Here is a 20,539-nt window from a genome sequence, read left to right as displayed (position 1 = left end):
TTGGATAGTGGAGCATGGACTTTGCATCCTGCTGATGACGTTGTGCTGTTAGTGCTCATCCTCACACCCAGGCATTTATCCCTTACACTTGTGCATTCTGTAACACAATGATCCACGGTCGGTGCCCACCCCAATTCTGGGAGGATACGGAGTCTCCTACACACCATGGTGCACTAATAAAACCCATTAGGTGTAAGGTGATCGCTCCAGTCATTGGATCAGTTGCTATATTAGCATCAGGTAAGAAGCCTTTACTATATATACATGTGATCTATCATCTGCAATACATCACATCCATTCAGAAGGACATGGATCAATTAGAGTTGAGTGCTAGGCAGGAGATATTGTTGATGTATATTTGTGCATAAATGTAATGTGCATCCAAATAACACTTTTAAGTCCCGTTGCTCATTGTCAATTTATCAACTATTTCACACAACTTTTAGCTTTATCCATTTCACAAAATGTTTTTCTTTTCAATTTTTGCATTAAGCATTTTTTCTTATTAGATCTACAGCTAAATATTGCACGACTAAGAGATTTTTTTTCATTACTTTATCCTGATTGTGTAGGGAATATATCATATTTAATGTAATGCAATAACATTTATTATGTCTAATGCATCACTCTTGACTTTATCTGCATCCATTTTTGTAACCTACATTGTTCTTCTTTGATTTGATAGTTTTTTTTTATTTGCCATGTTTGGATGTACTCTACAATTCTCTGTGAAGGAGATTGATAATTGTCTGGAATGTATGCATGTTTGTATGCGCATACAGTGGAGCGTGCCTGTCGGTGTTTTGCATTTATGTCTGTGATTAAAAGAAAGTTGAGCAGGCTATGATGTGTGACATACTGCAGACCCTCTTTAATCTGTGCCCTTTGTGTCTCGGTATAATCTTCACACATCCAAGCTACATATGGGGTGTGCTGTTGTATATAGATTTTTACATTACATATTTTATGGTAATGGGTTTCTGCTCCAGATTTTCCAGATCATTTATTTTAGAGAAGTAGAGTCTTAGTACAGAACATTATGGCGACATTTTGCATGCCAGTGTTGATGAATGGAGCACTGAAGTAAGATGCACAAAATTTATCAAAGGAACATGTCACTTTGGGAAACACCATTTACCTGTAGATGTAACCTGCAAGTAAGTAAAGTTATTATGTTGCCTGGCCTTCTTACTGAAAATACAGCTTCCAGGAAAAAAAAAAATTTTCTCCTGTTAGCTGCCGGCTATCAGTCATGTAGAGTCGTGTATGGAGCAGTTAGGGTATGTGCAGATGATCAGTAAATGCTGCGGGTTGGACGCTGTGTACTTGTGCAGCATCCAACCCGCAGCGTCGAGATGTTACAGCATAGTGGATGGGATTTCAAGAAATCCCATGTCCACTATGCGTCCAGAGACACCCGCGGCTCACCTGCGGAGACAGACATGCGGCACGTCTCTCCAGACCGCAACATGTCTATTTATCTTGCAGTTATCTCACAGCACCATACATAGCTGTGAACACATCCTGGCACTTTGATGCATAGATGCTCTGCACAGCAAGCTCTCAATAAAAGTGTCGGCGCTTGACTTATACTGAGCAGTTCTGTAAACAGTGACTGTAGTAGCCGCTCTTTGTATGCCTCCGTGACTGAAAGCTGGAGCTTCCAGGAGGAAAAATGTTCATTTTCTCCCTGTAGCCTGACTCTCAGTAATTATGTCGGGCAGCATTGTAACACTATTTACTTGCAGATTAACCGTATTCCTGGCATTTTCTGAAGTGACAAGGTCCCTTTAAAAGCCCTGTAGATCAGTAGAGGCCCTGGTCCTGAGACCACTACCGATTAGTGATGAGCGAGTGTACTCGTTGCTCGGGTTTTCCAAAGCACGCTCAGGTGGTCTTCGAGTATTTGTAACTGCTAGGAGATTAAGTTTTCATCGCCTCAGCAGCATGATCTGCGGCTACTAGACAGCTTGAACACATGTGGGGATTCCCTAGCAACCAGGCAACCCCCACATGTACTCAGGCTGGCTAGTAGCTGTAAATCATTAGCTGCGGCAATGAAAACTAAATCTCCGAACACTAACAAATACTCGGTGACCACCCGAGCAACGAGTACACTCGCTCGTCACTACTACCAATCACTTAAACAACAGGGAAGAAGCTCTGAGTGCATGGATAAACATGCTCACAGCAGTGTATGGATTGCACCACTTAATGAATTTGGTGCACGTTTCATCTGGAAACGCCAGAACTCTACTGCAGTCATGGTTTGTGGTGTAAATTATGATACATCTGTTGTGTACACTCAGTCACTTTTCAAAAAGTTGGGGAAGCTAGCTGCAGGTGGTGTAAGAACGCTCAAAATGTTGCTACATTTCAAATAGTTTTATGCCAGAATTCTAGCAAAAAGTGTATAATGAATTGGGGTCTGTTTCATAACCCATCTTATGTGCATTATACTTTATGAATACATGGTAAGATGACGAACAGACCAGATATGAGCCCTTATGTCAAATGTTCAAAGAATTAAGACTCTATCATTTCAAATTTCTTTAAAGAAGCTCTCCTCCTGCAATCCTATTATGTAGCACTGTCTTCTTACAATTACTAATTTTGCCTTTCTACCTAGTTAATTCTTCTCTCTTCCATTAGGTCTGTGACATCACGTGATTAAAAACTGACTAGCTGAATCCTTCTAAGCTCTATGTAGAAATAGGAAGTCTCTTCCCTGCACGAGTCACTGCAAAGTCCCTGGCGGGGGGAGGCGGGATCAGCTGGGTCAGAAGTAGAAGATGGGAATGATAAATGGAGGGACAAGAGACTTCCTGTTTCTTCTTAAGGTACCTTCACACTCAGCGACGCTGCAGCGATACCGACAACGATGTCGATCGCTGCAGCGTCGCAGTTTGGTCGCTGGAGAGCTGTCACACAGACAGCTCTCCAGCGACCAACGATCCCGAAGTCCCCGGGTAACCAGGGTAAACATCGGGTTACTAAGCGCAGGGCCGCGCTTAGTAACCCGATGTTTACCCTGGTTACCAGCGTAAAAAAAACAAACACTACATACTTACCTACCGCTGTCTGTCCCCGGCGCTCTGCTTCTCTGCACTCCTCCTGCACTGACTGAGCACAGCGGCCGGAAAGCAGAGCGGTGACGTCACCGCTCTGCTTTCCGGCTGACCGATGCTCACAGCCAGTACAGGAGGAGTGCAGAGAAGCAGAGCGCCGGGGACAGACAGCGGTAGGTAAGTATGTAGTGTTTGTTTTTTTTACTTTTACGCTGGTAACCAGGGTAAACATCGGGTTACTAAGCGCGGCCCTGCGCTTAGTAACCCGATGTTTACCCTGGTTACCAGTGAAGACATCACTGGATCGGTGTCACACACGCCGATCCAGCGATGTCTGCAGGGAGTCCAGCGACGAAATAAAGTTCTGGACTTTCCTCAGCGACCAACGATCTCCCAGCAGGGGCCTGATCGTTGGTCGCTGTCACACAGAACAATTTCCTTAACGATATCGTTGCTACGTCACAAAAAGCAACGATATCATTAACGATATCGTTATGTGTGAAGGTACCTTTAGAGCAGAGAAAAGAAAAAAATTCTGGGTAGAAAGGCAAAATGAGCAATTGTAAGTACACACTTCTATATAATATGATGATTGCAATATATTAAGAGGGTAAAAACGTTTATGGGAGGAGGGCTTCTCTAAACCAACCAGGATGGATGCAGTACATGTTCATAGGCATGGATGCAGCCCCACAAAGATTGATGTAATATAGATGTACAGAAGTATGAGCATGTACCAACAAGAGAAAGTCACCAAATATCTTTGGCAATGTGCTTCATGACATTTTCTGTTTACAGCTAGAGAAAAACCGTAGAACAAACCTAAAAAAGGAGAATATTGAGAGAGAAGGAAAAAGGGAGTGGTGGTGGTCATTCATACATCCAGTGTCAATTTGAGTAGGTTGGATCAATAACAAAAGCAATTATCATCCACTTTTCGTGTCTCCCTTATTTCCTCAGGGCCTCTTTATATCTGTTGATTTATGGGTTATTGTTAATCTGTAATGTGGTTTATTGTCAAGTCCCCTCTAAAATGTAAAGTGCTGCAGAATATGTTGGCGCTATGGAAATAAAATTATTATTATAATAACAGTCGCGGATCGGAGTTTCTTAGATAAAGTATAGCTGGGCCAGTAAGTTTTCTGAAATGTGTCTATGCTGTCTTAGAATGGAAGCAGACAGATTTTCTTTCTATATTATATAATTTCTTTTTAAGAAAGATTGTGGGTGGCTGGGGTTGTTACAAAAAGAATTGGACACATACGTGTGCTGTCTGAGCAAAGAGGTCCAATGTCATGGGCTTCTCAGAGAAGTATGACTGAGAAGGATGACTGCTGAGTTTGGGGAGTCTCTGACACCTGGCCACTGACTTATGATCCTGCCATCCTTTACCAAAGTCTTGAATCTTTAAACTATTATTATTTATTATATAGCACCATTGATTCCATGGTGCTGTACATGAGAAGGGGTTACATACAAGTTACAGATATCACTTACAGTAAGCAAACTAACAATTACAGACTGGTACGGGGGGAAGAAGACCCTGCCCTTGTGGGCTTACATTCTACAGGATGGTGGGGAAGGAGACAGTAGGTCGGGGGGTTGCAGCAGCTCCGGTAAAAAAAGAAAAGAAGAAATAATGGGGTGGTGACACGCTATTAATCATCTCACAAGCACGTTGGCACTTTCTAAGTACATCTAATTTTTCTGTTAAAACTCTGCTTCTGATACATATAGCAAATATCTTTCTTTGTCAAGTAACATAGCGATAAGGTCAATAGCTTCAAAATTAGTTACATGCACATGCACATTGTATTGGAAAGCTGCTGAACCTTTGATATGTAATTTTTGAAGTAGGATGTGCCACATTCATTATTTCTTCTTTTCTTTTTTTGTTTACTTTGATTATTTTGTTTACTTAGTTAAATTTACCTATAATAAAGTTTTGCTTGTGATGTTGACCCTAAGTGGTATTTAATAATCATACCATCAGTAATATCGTGTCTCTTGGTCTGTGTTCCCATGCTTGGATTTTTAATATTTTAAATATTTTTTTTAGTAATTTTGAAATAAAAACTTATGGTTTATTAAACTTTTCTGCAATGGATCCTCATTTCCCTAGAACATTTTTTTTAGGGTCGTGGTGTTGTCATATGGTTGTGAAAAGGAAATGATTGCCTCACAAAACAAGTGATTCAAAAATAAGTGATTTAAGACTATTTTATACATTTTTAAATAAAAAAGAACCTAGACATGTTTGGTATTTACGAAGTCGTAATGACCTCTAGAATCATAATGGCAGGTCAGTTTTAGCATTTGGTGAAAATGGTTAAAAAAAAAAAACAATTGTGGAATTGCACTTTTTTTGCAATTTCACCACACTTGGAATTTTTTTCTCATTTTCCTGTAAACTGGTAAAACCAATAGTGTCGTTCAAAAGTACAACGCATCCCGCAAAAGCAAGAGCTCACATGGGCATATTGTTGGGAAAAATAACAAAGTCATGGCTCTGAGAAGAAGGGGAGCAAAAGACAGAAAAGAAAAAATGAAAATGGGCTGCGGCGTGAAGGGTTTAAAGTGTAACTAAAGTCAGGCCTAATGGAGGAGCTTCCAGTCATCAGATAGGTGATTGCTCACTATACTGTCAATGTTTATATGCAGTGAGCAGGTGCAGAGTTGGCTGTCAATCAAAGTGCCAGGGGTGATTACAGCCCGCTCACTGTATAATCAGTGGTGCCTGGAACAGAATATAGCTGCATTTTTCCCTCTATCTGCTTCTCTTTAGGTCTCAGGCATGAATTAAACACTACCTATAGGTATACTACCTGTAGGTAAATAGCATTTCTGGAGATTCTCTTCAAAAGCCCTGTAGATCAGTAGGGGACTGGGTCCTGAGGTCACCACCAATGGAAGCAGCGCCCACCGCATACATGAGCATGCTCACAGCAGTGTACGGACTCATACACATTCTGTTGAGCCTGTGCATTGCTGTGTGCGTGATAATGCATACCCTGAGTGCTGCTTTCTTGTGGTTTAAGCAACCTTTGGGGGTCTCGGGGAAATGACAAACTATCACCCAAAAAAAAAAAAAAAAGTCAAATGTTTAGTGATACTTTATGCTCAGTCACTAATAAAACGTCTAGCCAATATTCCCAGGCTTCAGTCATTACACCTTGGACACTGAGAGGGTTGGTTAAATCGAACCTGTCACCAGGTTTGGCCGATACAAGTTATGGCCACCAACTTTCAGTGTTTATTTACAACATTCTGTAATGCTGTAGATAAGCCTCCAATCCGACTTGCAGGAGAAGAAAAATAACTTTTATTATACTCACCTGGGGCGGTCTGGTCCGATGGGTGTCGCAGGTCTTGGTCCGGTGCCTCCCATCTTCTTACAATGCCGCCCTCCTGTTGCTTCATGGCTCCCTGGCATCGCGCTCCTGCGCAGGCATACTTATCAGCCCTGTTGAGGGCAGAGCAATGTACTGCAGTGCACAGGCACCGGGAAAGGTCAGAGAGGCCCAGCGCCTGCACACTGAAGTATTTTCCTCTGCCCTCAACAGGGCTAATAAGTACGCCTGCGCAGGAGGGCGGCATCGTAAGAAGATGGAAGGCACCAGACCAAGACCTGCGACACCCATCGGACCGGACCACCCCCAGGTGAGTATAATAAAAGTTATTTTTCTTCTCTTTCAGATCGGATCGGGGGCTTATCTACAGCATTACATAATGCTGTAGATAAGCCCTGAAAGGCGGTGGCCGTAATTCGTATCAGCCAAATCTGGTGACAGGTTCCCTTTAAAATAAATTTTATAGAGAAAAAAGGTTAATAATCAACATAGAGTCAATTGTTAATTTTGTGATCCAAACAAAGAAAGCGAAATAAAATGTAACATTGGGTATTTTATGACTGGAGAAAGCATCAAAGTCTATTCCTATCGCCTCCTATGGCTAAAGTCATCTTCAGAAGATATGTGATTATTAAAGGAGTTTTCCTACGAACAAAAGTTAACTTTAATCAATAGTTATGATTAAATGTATCATGTCCCTGTGCTGAGATAATCTTATAAATGTTCCCCTGCTGTGTACTGTGTAATGGCTGTGTCTGTCCGTGAAAGAACATGGTTTGATCATACCACAGCTCCTGGGCAGGGGAGGAAGCAAAAGAGTATACATATATTACAGCACGGGATCACTGCTGATTCTTTTAAGTAAAAAAATGTTTAAAAACAGGCAGGGAAATGTTTTTGTTTTGCCTTACAAAACGAATCAGCTGTGATCCCCTGCTGTCCTGTATGTATACTCTTATGCATCCTCCCCTGCCCAGGAGATGTGGAATGATCAGACAATCTTCCTGCATGGTCAGACACGGCCATTACATACTACACAGCAGGAGAACATTTATTACATTATCTTAGTACAGGAAACATTTATTTAAACACATCCAATTGTGAAAATTATTCCAAGATCTATTGATTAAAATGAACTTTGGTGTGTGGGAAAACCTCTTTAATGAGGTTCAATGCCATAATCTACACTGCTTGCATCTCTTCATTCTCTGAGTTTATTACAAATCTTGTCAATTCCTTTACATTTCAGATTCAAAGTTTGTACAATGATCCCTAAGGCCATGTTCACACAGTGCGTTTTTTACCGCGGAACCGCGGCGGTTTTGCCGCTGCGGTTCCGCGGCTGTTTTCCATGCAGGGTACAGTACACTGTACCCTATGGAAAACAGGACACACTGTGCACATGGTCCGGAAATTGTAAAAAAAAAGACGCGCTGAATAGCTCCCGGAAAAAAGAAGGAGCATGTCAATTCTTTTTCCGGAGCCGCAGCGGTTCTGCACCCATAGACCTCCATTGTGAGGTCCAAACCGCAGTAAAACCCGCAGATCAAAAATATATCTGCGGGTTTTACTGCGGTTTGATGTGCAGAACCGCTGCAGCAGGAAGTGCGGGGAGCGGGCGGAAGTGCGTGGGCGGAGTGTGGCTGCCCCCCCCGTGCTCCGATCCCGCCCCCCCGTGCTCCGATGCCCCCCCCCAGTGCTCCGATGCCCCCCCCCAGTGCTCTGATGCCCCCCCCGTGCCCTAATCTCCCCCCCTTATACTCACCCGGCGTCCCGGTGTCCGTCCGGCCGTCTTCTCCCTGGGCGCCGCCATCTTGCAAAATGGCGGGCGCATGCGCAGTGCGCCCGCCGAATCTGCCGGCCGGCAGATATGGCGGGCGCATGCGCAGTGCGCCCGCCGAATCTGCCGGCCGGCAGATTCGTTCCAAAGTGCATTTTGATCACTGAGATATAACCTATCTCAGTGATCAAAATAAAAAAATAGTAAATGACACCCCCCCCCCTTTGTCACCCCCATAGGTAGGGACAATAAAAAAAATAAAGAATTTTTTTTTTTTTTTTTTTCACTAAGGTTAGAATAGGGGTAGGGGTAGGGTTAGGGGTAGGGTTAGGGGTAGGGTTAGGGGTAGGGTTAGGGGTAGGGTTAGGGTTAGGGGTAGGGTTAGGGGTAGGGTTAGGGGTAGGGTTAGGGTTAGGGGTAGGGTTAGGGGTAGGGTTAGGGTTAGGGGTAGGGTTAGGGTTAGGGGTAGGGTTAGGGTATTTTCAGCCATTTTAACCCTAAAAAAATTCCTAGAAAACACACAGACTCTGGCTAGAAAACTGCATCAAAAAAACGCATCAAAAAACGCATCAAAAAACGCATCAAAAACGGACCAAAAAAGGACCAAAAAAAGGACCTGCGTTTTCTGCCAAGAGCTGCAGTTTTTTAAAAAACAGTCAGGAAAAAAAAAGGATGGAAATCCTGAACGTGTGAACATACCCTTAAGCGGCTGGGGTGTTTTAAGCACTGAATCTGCCAGTCACATGAGTGGCACAGAGACAAATGGTAAGCAATCTTTACCCTTTTTACAGATCATAGAGATATGAGTGAGTTATACAGCAAAATCAGGTTTTTTGTTTCATTTAGATATTCACTAAGCCAAATATATATACAGTGGGGCAAAAAAGTATTTAGTCAGTCAGCAATAGTGCAAGTTCCACCACTTAAAAAGATGAGAGGCGTCTGTAATTTACATCACAGGTAGACCTCAACTATGGGAGACAAACTGAGAAAAAAAAATCCAGAAAATCACATTGTCTGTTTTTTTAACATTTTATTTGCATATTATGGTGGAAAATAAGTATTTGGTCAGAAACAAAATTTCATCTCAATACTTTGTAATATATCCTTTGTTGGCAATGACAGAGGTCAAACATTTTCTGTAAGTCTTCACAAGGTTGCCACACACTGTTGTTGGTATGTTGGCCCATTCCTCCATGCAGATCTCCTCTAGAGCAGTGATGTTTTTGGCTTTTCGCTTGGCAACACGGACTTTCAACTCCCTCCAAAGGTTTTCTATAGGGTTGAGATCTGGAGACTGGCTAGGCCACTCCAGGACCTTGAAATGCTTCTTACGAAGCCACTCCTTTGTTGCCCTGGCGGTGTGCTTTGGATCATTGTCATGTTGAAAGACCCAGCCACGTTTCATCTTCAATGCCCTTGCTGATGGAAGGAGGTTTGCACTCAAAATCTCACGATACATGGCCCCATTCATTCTTTCATGTACCCGGATCAGTCGTCCTGGCCCCTTTGCAGAGAAACAGCCCCAAAGCATGATGTTTCCACCACCATGCTTTACAGTAGGTATGGTGTTTGATGGATGCAACTCAGTATTCTTTTTCCTCCAAACACGACAAGTTGTGTTTCTACCAAACAGTTCCAGTTTGGTTTCATCAGACCATAGGACATTCTCCCAAAACTCCTCTGGATCATCCAAATGCTCTCTAGCAAACTTCAGACGGGCCCGGACATGTACTGGCTTAAGCAGTGGGACACGTCTGGCACTGCAGGATCTGAGTCCATGGTGGCGTAGTGTGTTACTTATGGTAGGCCTTGTTACATTGGTCCCAGCTCTCTGCAGTTCATTCACTAGGTCCCCCCGAGTGGTTCTGGGATTTTTGCTCACCGTTCTTGTGATCATTCTGACCCCACGGGTGGGATTTTGCGTGGAGCCCCAGATCGAGGGAGATTATCAGTGGTCTTGTATGTCTTCCATTTTCTAATTATTGCTCCCACTGTTGATTTCTTCACTCCAAGCTGGTTGGCTATTGCAGATTCAGTCTTCCCAGCCTGGTGCAGGACTACAATTTTGTTTCTGGTGTCCTTTGACAGCTCTTTGGTCTTCACCATAGTGGAGTTTGGAGTCAGACTGTTTGAGGGTGTGCACAGGTGTCATTTTATACTGATAACAAGTTTAAACAGGTGCCATTACTACAGGTAATGAGTGGAGGAAAGAGGAGACTCTTAAAGAAGAAGTTACAGGTCTGTGAGAGCCAGAAATCTTGATTGTTTGTTTCTGACCAAATACTTATTTTCCACCATAATATGCAAATAAAATGTTAAAAAAACAGACAATGTGATTTTCTGGATTTTTTTTTCTCAGTTTGTCTCCCATAGTTGAGATCTACCTATGATGTAAATTACAGACGCCTCTCATCTTTTTAAGTGGTGGAACTTGCACTATTGCTGACTGACTAAATACTTTTTTGCCCCACTGTATCTATATATACAGTTGTGCTCAGAAGTTTACATACCCCCACAGAATTTTTCTTTCTTGGCCTTTTTTCACAGAATATGAATGATAACACCTTTTTCTCCACTCATAAGTTGTTGTGGTTGGGTGAAGCCATTTATTGTCAAACTACTGTGTTTTCTCTTTTTAAATCATAATGACAACCCCAAACATCCAAACTACCCTTATCAAAAGTTCACATACCCCATTTCTTAATACCGTGTATTGTCCCCTCTAACATCAATGACAGCTTAATAATAATAATTTTATTCCTATAGCGCCGACATATTCCGCAGCACTTTACATTTTAGAGGGGACTTGTACATACAATAGACATTACAACATAACAATAATCACATACATCAAAACAGATACCAAGAGGAGTGAGGGCCCTGCTCGCAAGCTTACAATCTATGAGGAAAAGGGAGACACAAAAGGTGGATGGTAGCAATTGTTTTCCTTGTTTGGACCAGCCATAGTGTAAGAATCGGGTTTTCATGTAACGCTGCATGAACCGGTTATCAGCCTAAGTATGTAACAATACAGACACAGAGGGCTATTAAATGCATGAAGCATGTGAGAACATGATGCGAGGAACCTGGTTATGATAAAGAAAATTTTGAATGGGCAACACAGGGATAGTTAGGTTAATGTGTTTAGACAGTAGGCCAGTTTGAACAAATGCGTTTTTAGGGCACGCTTAAAACCGTGGGGATTGGGGATTAATCGTATTATCCTGGGTAGTGCATTCCAAAGAATTGGACAGCTTGAAGTCTTTTGTGGTAGTTGTGGATGAGGTTCTTTATTTTCTCGGATGGTAAAGCTGTCCACTCTTCTTGGCAAAAAGCCTCCAGTTCCTGTAAATTCCTGGCCTGTCTAGCATGAACTGCACACTTGAGATCTCCCCAGAGTGGCTCAATGATATTGAGGTCAGGAGACTGAGATGGCCACTCCAGAACCTTCATTTTGTTCTGCTGTAGCCAATGACAGGTCAACTTGGCCTTGTGTTTTGGATTGTTGTCATGTTGGAACGTCCAAGTATGTCCGATGTGCAGCTTCCAAGCTGATGAGTGCAAATTTGTCTCCAGTATTTGCTGATAACATGCTTCATTCATCTTTCCTTCAACTTTGTCCAAGTTTCCTGTGCCTTTATAGCTCACACATCCCCAAAACATCAGCGATCCACCTCCGTGTTTTACAGTAGCAATGGTGTTCCATTCATCATAGGCCTTGTTGACCTCTCTCCAAATGTAACATTTATGGTTGTGGCTAAAAAGTAAAATTTTGGTCTCATCACTCCAAATTACCTTGTTCCAGAAGTTTTGAGTCTTGTCTCTGTGCTGTTTTGCATATTGTAGGCGAGATACTTTGTGGAATTTGCGCAGTAAGGGTTTTCTTCTGGCGACTCGACCATGAGGCCCATTTTTCTTCAAGTGACTCCTTATTATGCATCTTGAAACAGCCACACTGCTAGATTCCTGTATTTCAGCTGATGTTATTTGTGGGTTTTTCTTAGCATCCCGAACAATTTTCCTGGAAGTTGTGGACGACATTTTTGTTGGTCTACCTGACCGTGGTTTTGTTTTTACAGAGCCCCTCAATTTCCATTTGTTAATCACGGTTTGAATGCTGCTGACTGGCATTATCAATTCCTTAGATATCTTTTTGTATCCCTTTCCTGTTTTATACAGTTCAACAACCTTTTCCCATAGATCCGTTGACAATTCTTTTGCTTTCCCCATGACTCACAATCCAGAAACGTCAGTGGCTGGATGAAAGATACTAGAGTCTGTCTGGATCCCAGAAACTCGCTCAGCTTTTATGCACACACACTGATTACAAGCAAACAGGTCATAGGTGAGGATGTTACCTTTCGTAGCCATTCAAACCCATTTGTGTCAACATCTGTGCACGTTATCAAGCCAAAATCACCAGGGCATGTGAACTTTTGATCAGGGTAATGTAGATGTTTTGGGTTGTCATTATGATTTAAAAAAAGAAAACACTGCAGTTTGACAATAAATGGCTGCACCCAACCACTAACCATGAGTGGAGGAAAAGGTTTGGTGTTATTCATATTCTCCGGGTATGTAAGCCTTTGAGCACAACTGTATGTGTATATATATATATATATATATATATATATATATATATATATACATCATCAAACAGTTAATTTATTTCAGTTCTTGAATACAAAAAGTGAAATTCATACAGTATATTATATAGAGTCATTACAATCAGAGTGATCTATTTCAAGTGTTTATTTCTGTTAATGTTGATGATTTTGGCTTACAGCCAATGAAAACCCAAAAGTCATTATCTCAGTAAATTAGAATACTTTATAACACCAGCTTGAAAAAATGATTTTAAAATCCGAAATGTTGGCCTACTAAAATGTATGTTCAGTAAATGCACTCAATACTTGGTCGGGGCTCCTTTTGCATCAATTACTGCATCAATGCGGCATGGCATGGAGGAGATCAATCTGTGGCACTGCTGAGGTGTTGGAAGCCGAGGTTACTTTGATAGCAGCCTTCAGCTCATCTGCATTGTTGGGTCTAGTGTCTCATCTTCCTCTTGACAATACCCCATAGATTCTCTATGGGGTTAAGGTCAGGCGAGTTTGCTGGCCAATCAAGCACCTTGATATTGTTGTTTTTAAACCAGGTATTGGTAATTTTGATAAATACACAACAAATGACATCCTAAATGTTTGAGGAAAGAGTAACAGGGTACACGGTCCAACAGTGGAACCTAACAATAATCCCCACCATTCATATGGACATTAGTAGGACAAGCTGCAACATTTCACTGAAACTAAACCAAAAAGCACCAACAACAGCTTTTTTGTCCAAAATATCAAGCAATACTTTATTAAACATTAGAGAATTAAAAACAGGTAAAAGGGGAGCATGGGACAACATGCAACAATGCAACACAGAACGTGCCCACTATAAGCCGTGGACGGCATATCTAAACAATATAAGTGAACAGTACATGGATAGAATGAACATATCACGGCGTAACCTGATGTATAGCCATGGTCGGCTATTCAGATGACAAAGTATAGGGCATATCACACTACAGTGTATAAACTATCATAATAACATAGTAACATACCGAGGTATATGTGCCCGTCACCACGCCGTCCACCGCTGACCCCGATGCACGTTTCGGTTGTAAAAAAACGCGTCGGGGTCAGCGGTGGACGGCGTGGTGACGGGCACATATACCTCGGAAGTGCCTCTTACCAATAAGCTGATCACAAAGTGTACCCCTTCTGGATCCCCCAGTAATCAGCTGTAATCTCTGGCCAAGAGATGAGTATGCTGAACAAGGACTCTTTTATCTACTCTTTTAACTTAGAATTCCAATTTTTTTTTAACCTGACGACCCCTTTAATGAATATTCCAGAGGCTGAAAACATGTCCAGGTTATGTCCTCATGAGAAGATGCACAACTTGTTGAATTCTTCAATGTATTACAAACATCTTGTAAAAAGAAGAAATTTTGAAGTTTGTAGTCTGTGACTGTAGAGACACATAGAACTGTATAGCAGCTAGAGACATTAAACCCTTTCTGACCTTGGACATACTATCCCTTCGAGGTGACCTGGGCCTATCTGGTGTCATGATCCATTCCGGAGTTTAGTCCTGTCTGCTTTTTCTCTGGGTGGATCATGTCAAGGGTTAACTTTGATCTGCCTCCTTCTGGGCTCGGGTTTGCTATTTAGCTCCCAGGTATCCTGAGGGTGGTGTCAGTTATAGTTCTGCCTTCGGTGTGTTAACCTGACCCTGCTGGTAGCTCTTGATTTGCCCTGCTGTGTACCCTGACTTGTCCTGTGTCTGTTAACTCCCTCTGTCTGCCCTTTTTTCCCAGTGTTTCTCTGTCTGTTTATCTGCTTGATTCTCCGGTCCTGATCCCCTGGCTTGGCTTTTCACATTGTTGCTGTTTGTCCCTTTAGTACCGTATATTGCCCGTTCTGGTTTATTGATCTCTGGCTATGTTCTGACTATCCATCTGTCTTATCCTATAATACTGTCGTGCTATCTCGTGTTTTTTGACTTGGCTTGCCTGACCACTCTCTCGCCACTTGGTGGCGTCTGTTCTGCTGTCCTGTGTGTGCAGTCTTACTTTCCTCTCAAGCTTCCCCCGGTGGAGGTTGTGCTGTACTGCACTGCAGCTGCATGACATCTGGCCCTCGACGGGATAATACATCATAGCGATTGGCCGCGCTCACGGGGGGAGCGCGGCCGATCGCGGCCAGGTGTCAGCTGCCTATCGCAGCTGACATCCGGCACAATGTGCCAGGAGCGGTCAGGGACCGCTCCCGGCACATTAACCCCCAGCACACCGCGATCAAACATGATCGCGGTGTGCCGGCGGTATAGGGAAGCATCGCGCAGGGAGGGGGCTCCCTGCGGGCTTCCCTGAGACCCCCACAGCAACGCGATGTGATCGCGTTGCTGCGAGGGTCTCTTACCTCCTCCTTCTCCTTGCAGGCCCGGATCCAAGATGGCCGTGGTATCCGGGTCCTGCAGGGAGGGAGGTGGCTTCACAGTGCCTGCTCAGAGCAGGCACTGTGAAACCTGCAGCTGTGCACGTCAGATCGCTGATCTGACACACTGCACAGCAAAGTGTCAGATCAGCGATCTTACACTATAACATGATGCCCCCCCCCGGGGCAATGTTATAGTGTAAAAAAAAAAATATTCCAATGTGTAAAAAATTTTTTTTTTAAATTCCCCCCCCCCGAAAAAAAATATTGTTCCTATATATACATTTCTTTATCTAAATAAAAAAAACAAACAATAAAAGTACACATATTTAGTATCTCCGCGTCCGTAACGACCCAACCTATAAAACAATATCACTAATTAACCCCTTCAGTGAACACCGTAAAAAAAAAAAAAGAGGCAAAAAACAACGCTTTATTCTGATACCGCCAAACAAAAAGTGGAATAACACGCGATCAAAAAGACGGATATAAATAACCATGGTCCCGCTTAAAATGTCATCTTGTGCCGCAAAAAACAAGCCGCCACACAGCATCATCAGCAAAAAAATAAAAAAGTTATAGTCCTCAGAATAAAGCGATGCAAAAATAATTATTTTTTCTATAAAATAGTTTTTATCGTATAAAAGCGCCAAAACATAAAAAAATGATATAAATGAGGTATCGCTGTAATCGTACTGACCCGAAGAATAAAACTGCTTCATCAATTTTACCAAACGCGGAACGGTATAAACACCTCCCCCAAAAGAAGTTCATGAATAGCTGGTTTTTGGTCATTCTGCCTCACAAAAATTGGAATAAAAAGCAATCAAAAAATGTCACGTGCCCAAAAATGTCACCAATAAAAACGTTAACTCATCCCGCAAAAAACAAGACCTCACATGACTCTGTGGACTCAAATATGGAAAAATTATAGCTCTCAAAATGTGGTAACGTAAAAAATATTTTTTGCAATAAAAAGCGTCTTTCAGTGTGTGACGGCTGCCAATCATAAAAATCCACGAAATAACCCGCTATGAAAGTAAATCAAACCCCCCTTCTTCACCCCCCTAGTCAGGGAAAAATAAAAAAAATTAAAAAAAATGTATTTATTTCCATTTTCTCGTTAGGGTAAAGGCTAGGGCTAGGGTTAGGGCTAGGGTTAGGGCTAGGGTTAAGGCTACAGTTAGGGTTGGGGCTAAAGTTAGGGTTAGGGTTTGGATTACATTTACGGTTGGGAATAGGGTTAGGGGTGTGTTTGGGTTAGAGGTGTGGTTAGGGTTACCGTTGGGATTAGGGTTAGGGGTGTGTTTGGATTAGGGTTTCAGTTATAATTGGGGGGTTTCCACTGTTTAGGCACATCAGGGGCTCTCCAAACACGACATGGCGTCCGATCTCAATTCCAGCCAATTCTGCGTTGAAAAAGTAAAACAGTGCTCCTTCCCTTCCGAGCTCTCCCGTGTGCCCAAACAGGGGTTTACCCCAACATATGGGGTATCAGCGTATCAGCGTACTCAGGACAAATTGGACAACAACTTTTGGGGTCCTATTTCTCTTGTTACCCTTGGGAAAATACAAAACTGGGGGCTAAAAAATAATTTTTGTGGGAAAAAAAAAGATTTTTTATTTTCACGGCTTTGCGTTATAAACTGTAGTGAAACACTTGGGGGTTCAAAGTTCTCACAACACATCTAGATAAGTTCCTTGGGGGGTCTAGTTTCCAATATGGGGTCAGTTGTAGGGGGTTTCTACTGTTTAGGCACATTAGGGGCTCTGCAAATGCAATGTGACGCCTGCAGACCAATCCATCTAAGTCTGCATTCCAAATGATGCTCCTTCCCTTCCGAGCTCTGCCATGCGCTCAAACGGTGGTCCCCCCCACATATCGGGTATCAGCGTACTCAGGACAAATTGGACAACAACATTTAGGGTCCAATTTCTCCTGTTACCCTTGGAAAAATACAAAACTGCGGGCTAAAAAATAATTTTTGTGGAAAAAAAAAGAATTTTTATTTGCACGGCTCTGCGTTATAAGCTGTAGTGAAGCCCTTGGTGGGTCAAAGTGCTCACCACACCTCTAGATAAGTTCCTTAGGGGGTCTACTTTCCAAAATAGTGTCACTTGTGGGGGGTTTCAATGTTTAGGCACATCAGTGGCTCTCCAAACGCAACATGGCGTCCCATCTCAATTCCAGTCAATTTTGCATTGAAAAGTCAAATTGCCCTCCTTCGCTTCTGAGCTCTGTCATGCGCCCAAACAGTGGTTTACCCCCACATATGGGGTATTGGTGTACTCAGGACAAATTGTACAACAACTTTTGGGGTCCATTTTCTCCTGTTACCCTTTGTAAAATAATACAAATTGGAGCTGAAGTAAATTTTTTGTGAAAAAAAGTTAAATGTTCATTTTTATTTAAACAGTCCAAAAATTCCTGTGAAACACCTGAAGGGTTAATAAACTTCTTGAATATGGTTTTGAGCACCTTGAGGGGTGTAGTTTTTAGAATGGTGTCACACTTGGGTATTTTCTATCATATAGACCCCTCAATATGACTTCAAATGAGATGTGGTCCCTAAAAAAAAAATGGTGTTGTAAAAATGAGAAATTGCTGATCAACTTTTAACCCTTATAACTCCCTAACAAAAAAAAATGTTGGTTCCAAAATTGTGCTGATGTAAAGTAGACATGTGGGAAATGTTACTTATTAAGTATTTTGTGTGACATATCTCTGTGATTTAATTGCATAAAAATTCAAAATTGTAAAATTGCGAAATTTTCTAAATTTTTGCCAAATTTCCGTTATTTTCACAAATAAACGCAGGTAATATCAAAGAAATGTTACCACTATCATGAAGTACAATATGTCACGAGAAAACAGTGTCAGAATCACCAGTGTGTAAGCAGAATTCGCACTGCTGATAACAATGGCAGCCTCTGCACGCTGAACTCTGCGGATCTCTCAGTGCGCATGGTTTACTGCTATCGATGTGTGTAAACAGGCTATTAAACCACTGACAATCGGTTAATGTTTAGTGCTGCTGATTGGTCCACTTCCTCTCGCCATCAAGACTGTTGCCATTCATCAACCAGAACAATAGTGTCTATGGGTGTTTGTATTGAATAAGCCCCTTTGCGCATTGAACTATGTACGTCTTCCAATATATGTAGTAAAAGGGATACTGCCAATTCAATTTGGGTTTTTCCTATTTTGAAATATGCAAATTTCCTCTTCAGAGAAAAAGAGGACTTAAACTCTATAGCGCCACCTGTTGGAAGTAGCGATCCTACAAGTCACAATCAACCCTTTAACGAGTCGTGCAGTATGACTTAGGATAAAAGCTTTCTGAAGTGCGTTCATAATGTGGTCCAGCACGTGACCGCGATCCCGCTTGTTGGATGAGGACATGGAATAATCTTATCCAATCATTCCAAAACTGTGCCCTGATTGGATCACTACTCTTCCCTCATACCTCCCTTGTGTAGCCCTAGATACATTATTGCACACTGCAAAAACGTTGCATACTGCTTCAATACAATGCCTATACAGAAAACAATCAGAGGAAGGTTAGGGTCACATCACCGTATTTTTTCTGATCCAAGATAATCAGTCCGATTATGCTAATCACACTTTGATCAAAGTGTCATCATAGCTTGATCCAATCTTCTCAGATGAAGATAAGATGGGAAAAATGCCCCATCTTCTCCATTTTGTCAGTCCATGAAAATCGGACTGCACTCCAATGTCATTAGAGTGCAGTCCGATGATTTCCACGCACTCATTGACTTAAGTGTGAGCTGAATATTTGATGCAAATCAGATTGTGTCCAAGGAAAAAACTGAACATATGCCTGACCCCATAGAATAACACTGGTTCAAGTGTGATCTGATGCTTTTGTTGGATCGCACTCGGACCGAAAATACGATCGTCTGCACTAACCCTATATGTGTGGGTACGGTTTGTTGACATAACCAAAAAATGGAGTAGACTGTACCCTGTCCTGTCAAAAAATAGTATCCAACTGTATATACTTTTACAAAGGAAGTCAGTGACAGCAGGATCCAACAGAATAGATTTTCTGTTGTGTCTTATTCTCTCGGTATCTCATATGGTTTTTTGAGCATGCACTAAAAAAATCCAGATATAAAAATTGTAGCTTCCCCTAAACAAACTGCTGACTGTGATTAGATAAAAATCTCTTGTTATGTAATATATCAGGGTCTGCATAAATACTAACATTAGTGATTAAGTATTTGCATCATATTTGTTTCTTTTTTTGTTTTAGCTAATTCTGTCGGTTTCTCGTTTCTGCAGCTTCTACGTGGTTGATTTTCTGCTTCTTTGTGATCTACTTATTTAATGTACTCTAACGTAGGTCAAGATGTGCAGTGAAGGAGCAAAAATGGAAAAAAAGCTGGACGGGAAGATGAAAAGCAAAGTAGACAAGCCAAAATTGGACCCAAACGTCGATGGTGGATGGGCGTGGATGGTTGTACTCTCCTCATTTCTTGTCCACCTTTTGGTAATGGGATCCCAGATGGCACTCGGGATACTTAACATGGAATGGCTTGAAGAGTTCGACCAAAGCAGAGGTCTGACAGCGTGGGTCAGCTCCCTGACAATGGGCATTACCCTGATTGTAGGTATGGAACTGCACAACTGGCTGAGGATGCAAAGCCTGTCCTACCAAATGTATGGTAGAAAAATCAGGACACAGATCAAAGATAGGGTAACTGTGGAAACAGACTACCCAATTGTAGTCTTTTATCATGAAGACATATAAGACCTGCACCAGAGCTATAGACAAAACAAAACAATGGAAGGATCTTAAAGGGGTTGCCTATTACTGGACAAACCCCAGCTTAATCAATTCAGGGCTCCGAAAAAAATTAATAAAATCTATAATCATCTCCTGCAGCGGCACCATTCCAGCCTTATTATTACTTCTGCTCCCGGTGGATGATGTTAATATTATTATTATAGCGCCATTTAATCCATGGCGCTTTACATGTGAAAAGGGGTATGCATAATAAAAATGAGTAAAGTAATCTTAATACAAGTCACAACTAGTACAGTAGGAGAGAGGACCCTGCCCGCGAGGGCTCACAATCTACAAGGGATGGGTGAGGATACAGTAGGTGAGGGTAGAGCTGGTCATGCAGCGGTTTGGTCGATCGGTGGTTACTGCAGGCTGTAGGCTTGTCGGAAGAGGTAAGTCTTCAGGTTCTTTTTGAAGGTTTCGATGGTAGGCGAGAGTCTGATGTGTTGTGGTAGAGGGTTTCAGAGTAGGGGGGATGCGTGGGAGAAATCTTGTATACGATTGTGGGAAGAGGAGATAAGAGGGGAGTAGAGAA

General features: G+C 42.2%; 1 protein-coding gene across 2 annotated transcripts in view; it reads left to right on the top strand.

The window, feature by feature from the left end:
- Window positions 1–20,539, top strand: part of SLC16A14 (solute carrier family 16 member 14) — a 67,058-nt gene that overhangs the window by 20,423 nt on the left and 26,096 nt on the right. Inside the window, exons 1-4 of one of the 2 annotated variants that reach the window (XM_069727863.1) lie at window positions 126–240; window positions 7,668–7,694; window positions 8,903–8,963; window positions 19,561–19,828. In XM_069727863.1, coding sequence (XP_069583964.1) covers window positions 8,961–8,963; window positions 19,561–19,828 — 271 coding nt within the window. In that variant the 5' untranslated portion in view covers window positions 126–240; window positions 7,668–7,694; window positions 8,903–8,960. Of the gene's footprint in view, window positions 1–125; window positions 241–7,667; window positions 7,695–8,902; window positions 8,964–19,560; window positions 19,829–20,539 lie in introns of those variants that run through there. The other variant, XM_069727862.1, reaches the window with a different exon arrangement.

The sequence above is a fragment of the Ranitomeya imitator genome, chromosome 5, assembly GCF_032444005.1.
Source record: "Ranitomeya imitator isolate aRanImi1 chromosome 5, aRanImi1.pri, whole genome shotgun sequence".
Classification (NCBI taxonomy): domain Eukaryota; kingdom Metazoa; phylum Chordata; class Amphibia; order Anura; family Dendrobatidae; genus Ranitomeya; species Ranitomeya imitator.
The sequence above is the reverse complement of the archived record's forward strand: the minus strand, read 5'-3'. Positions and strand labels throughout refer to the sequence as shown.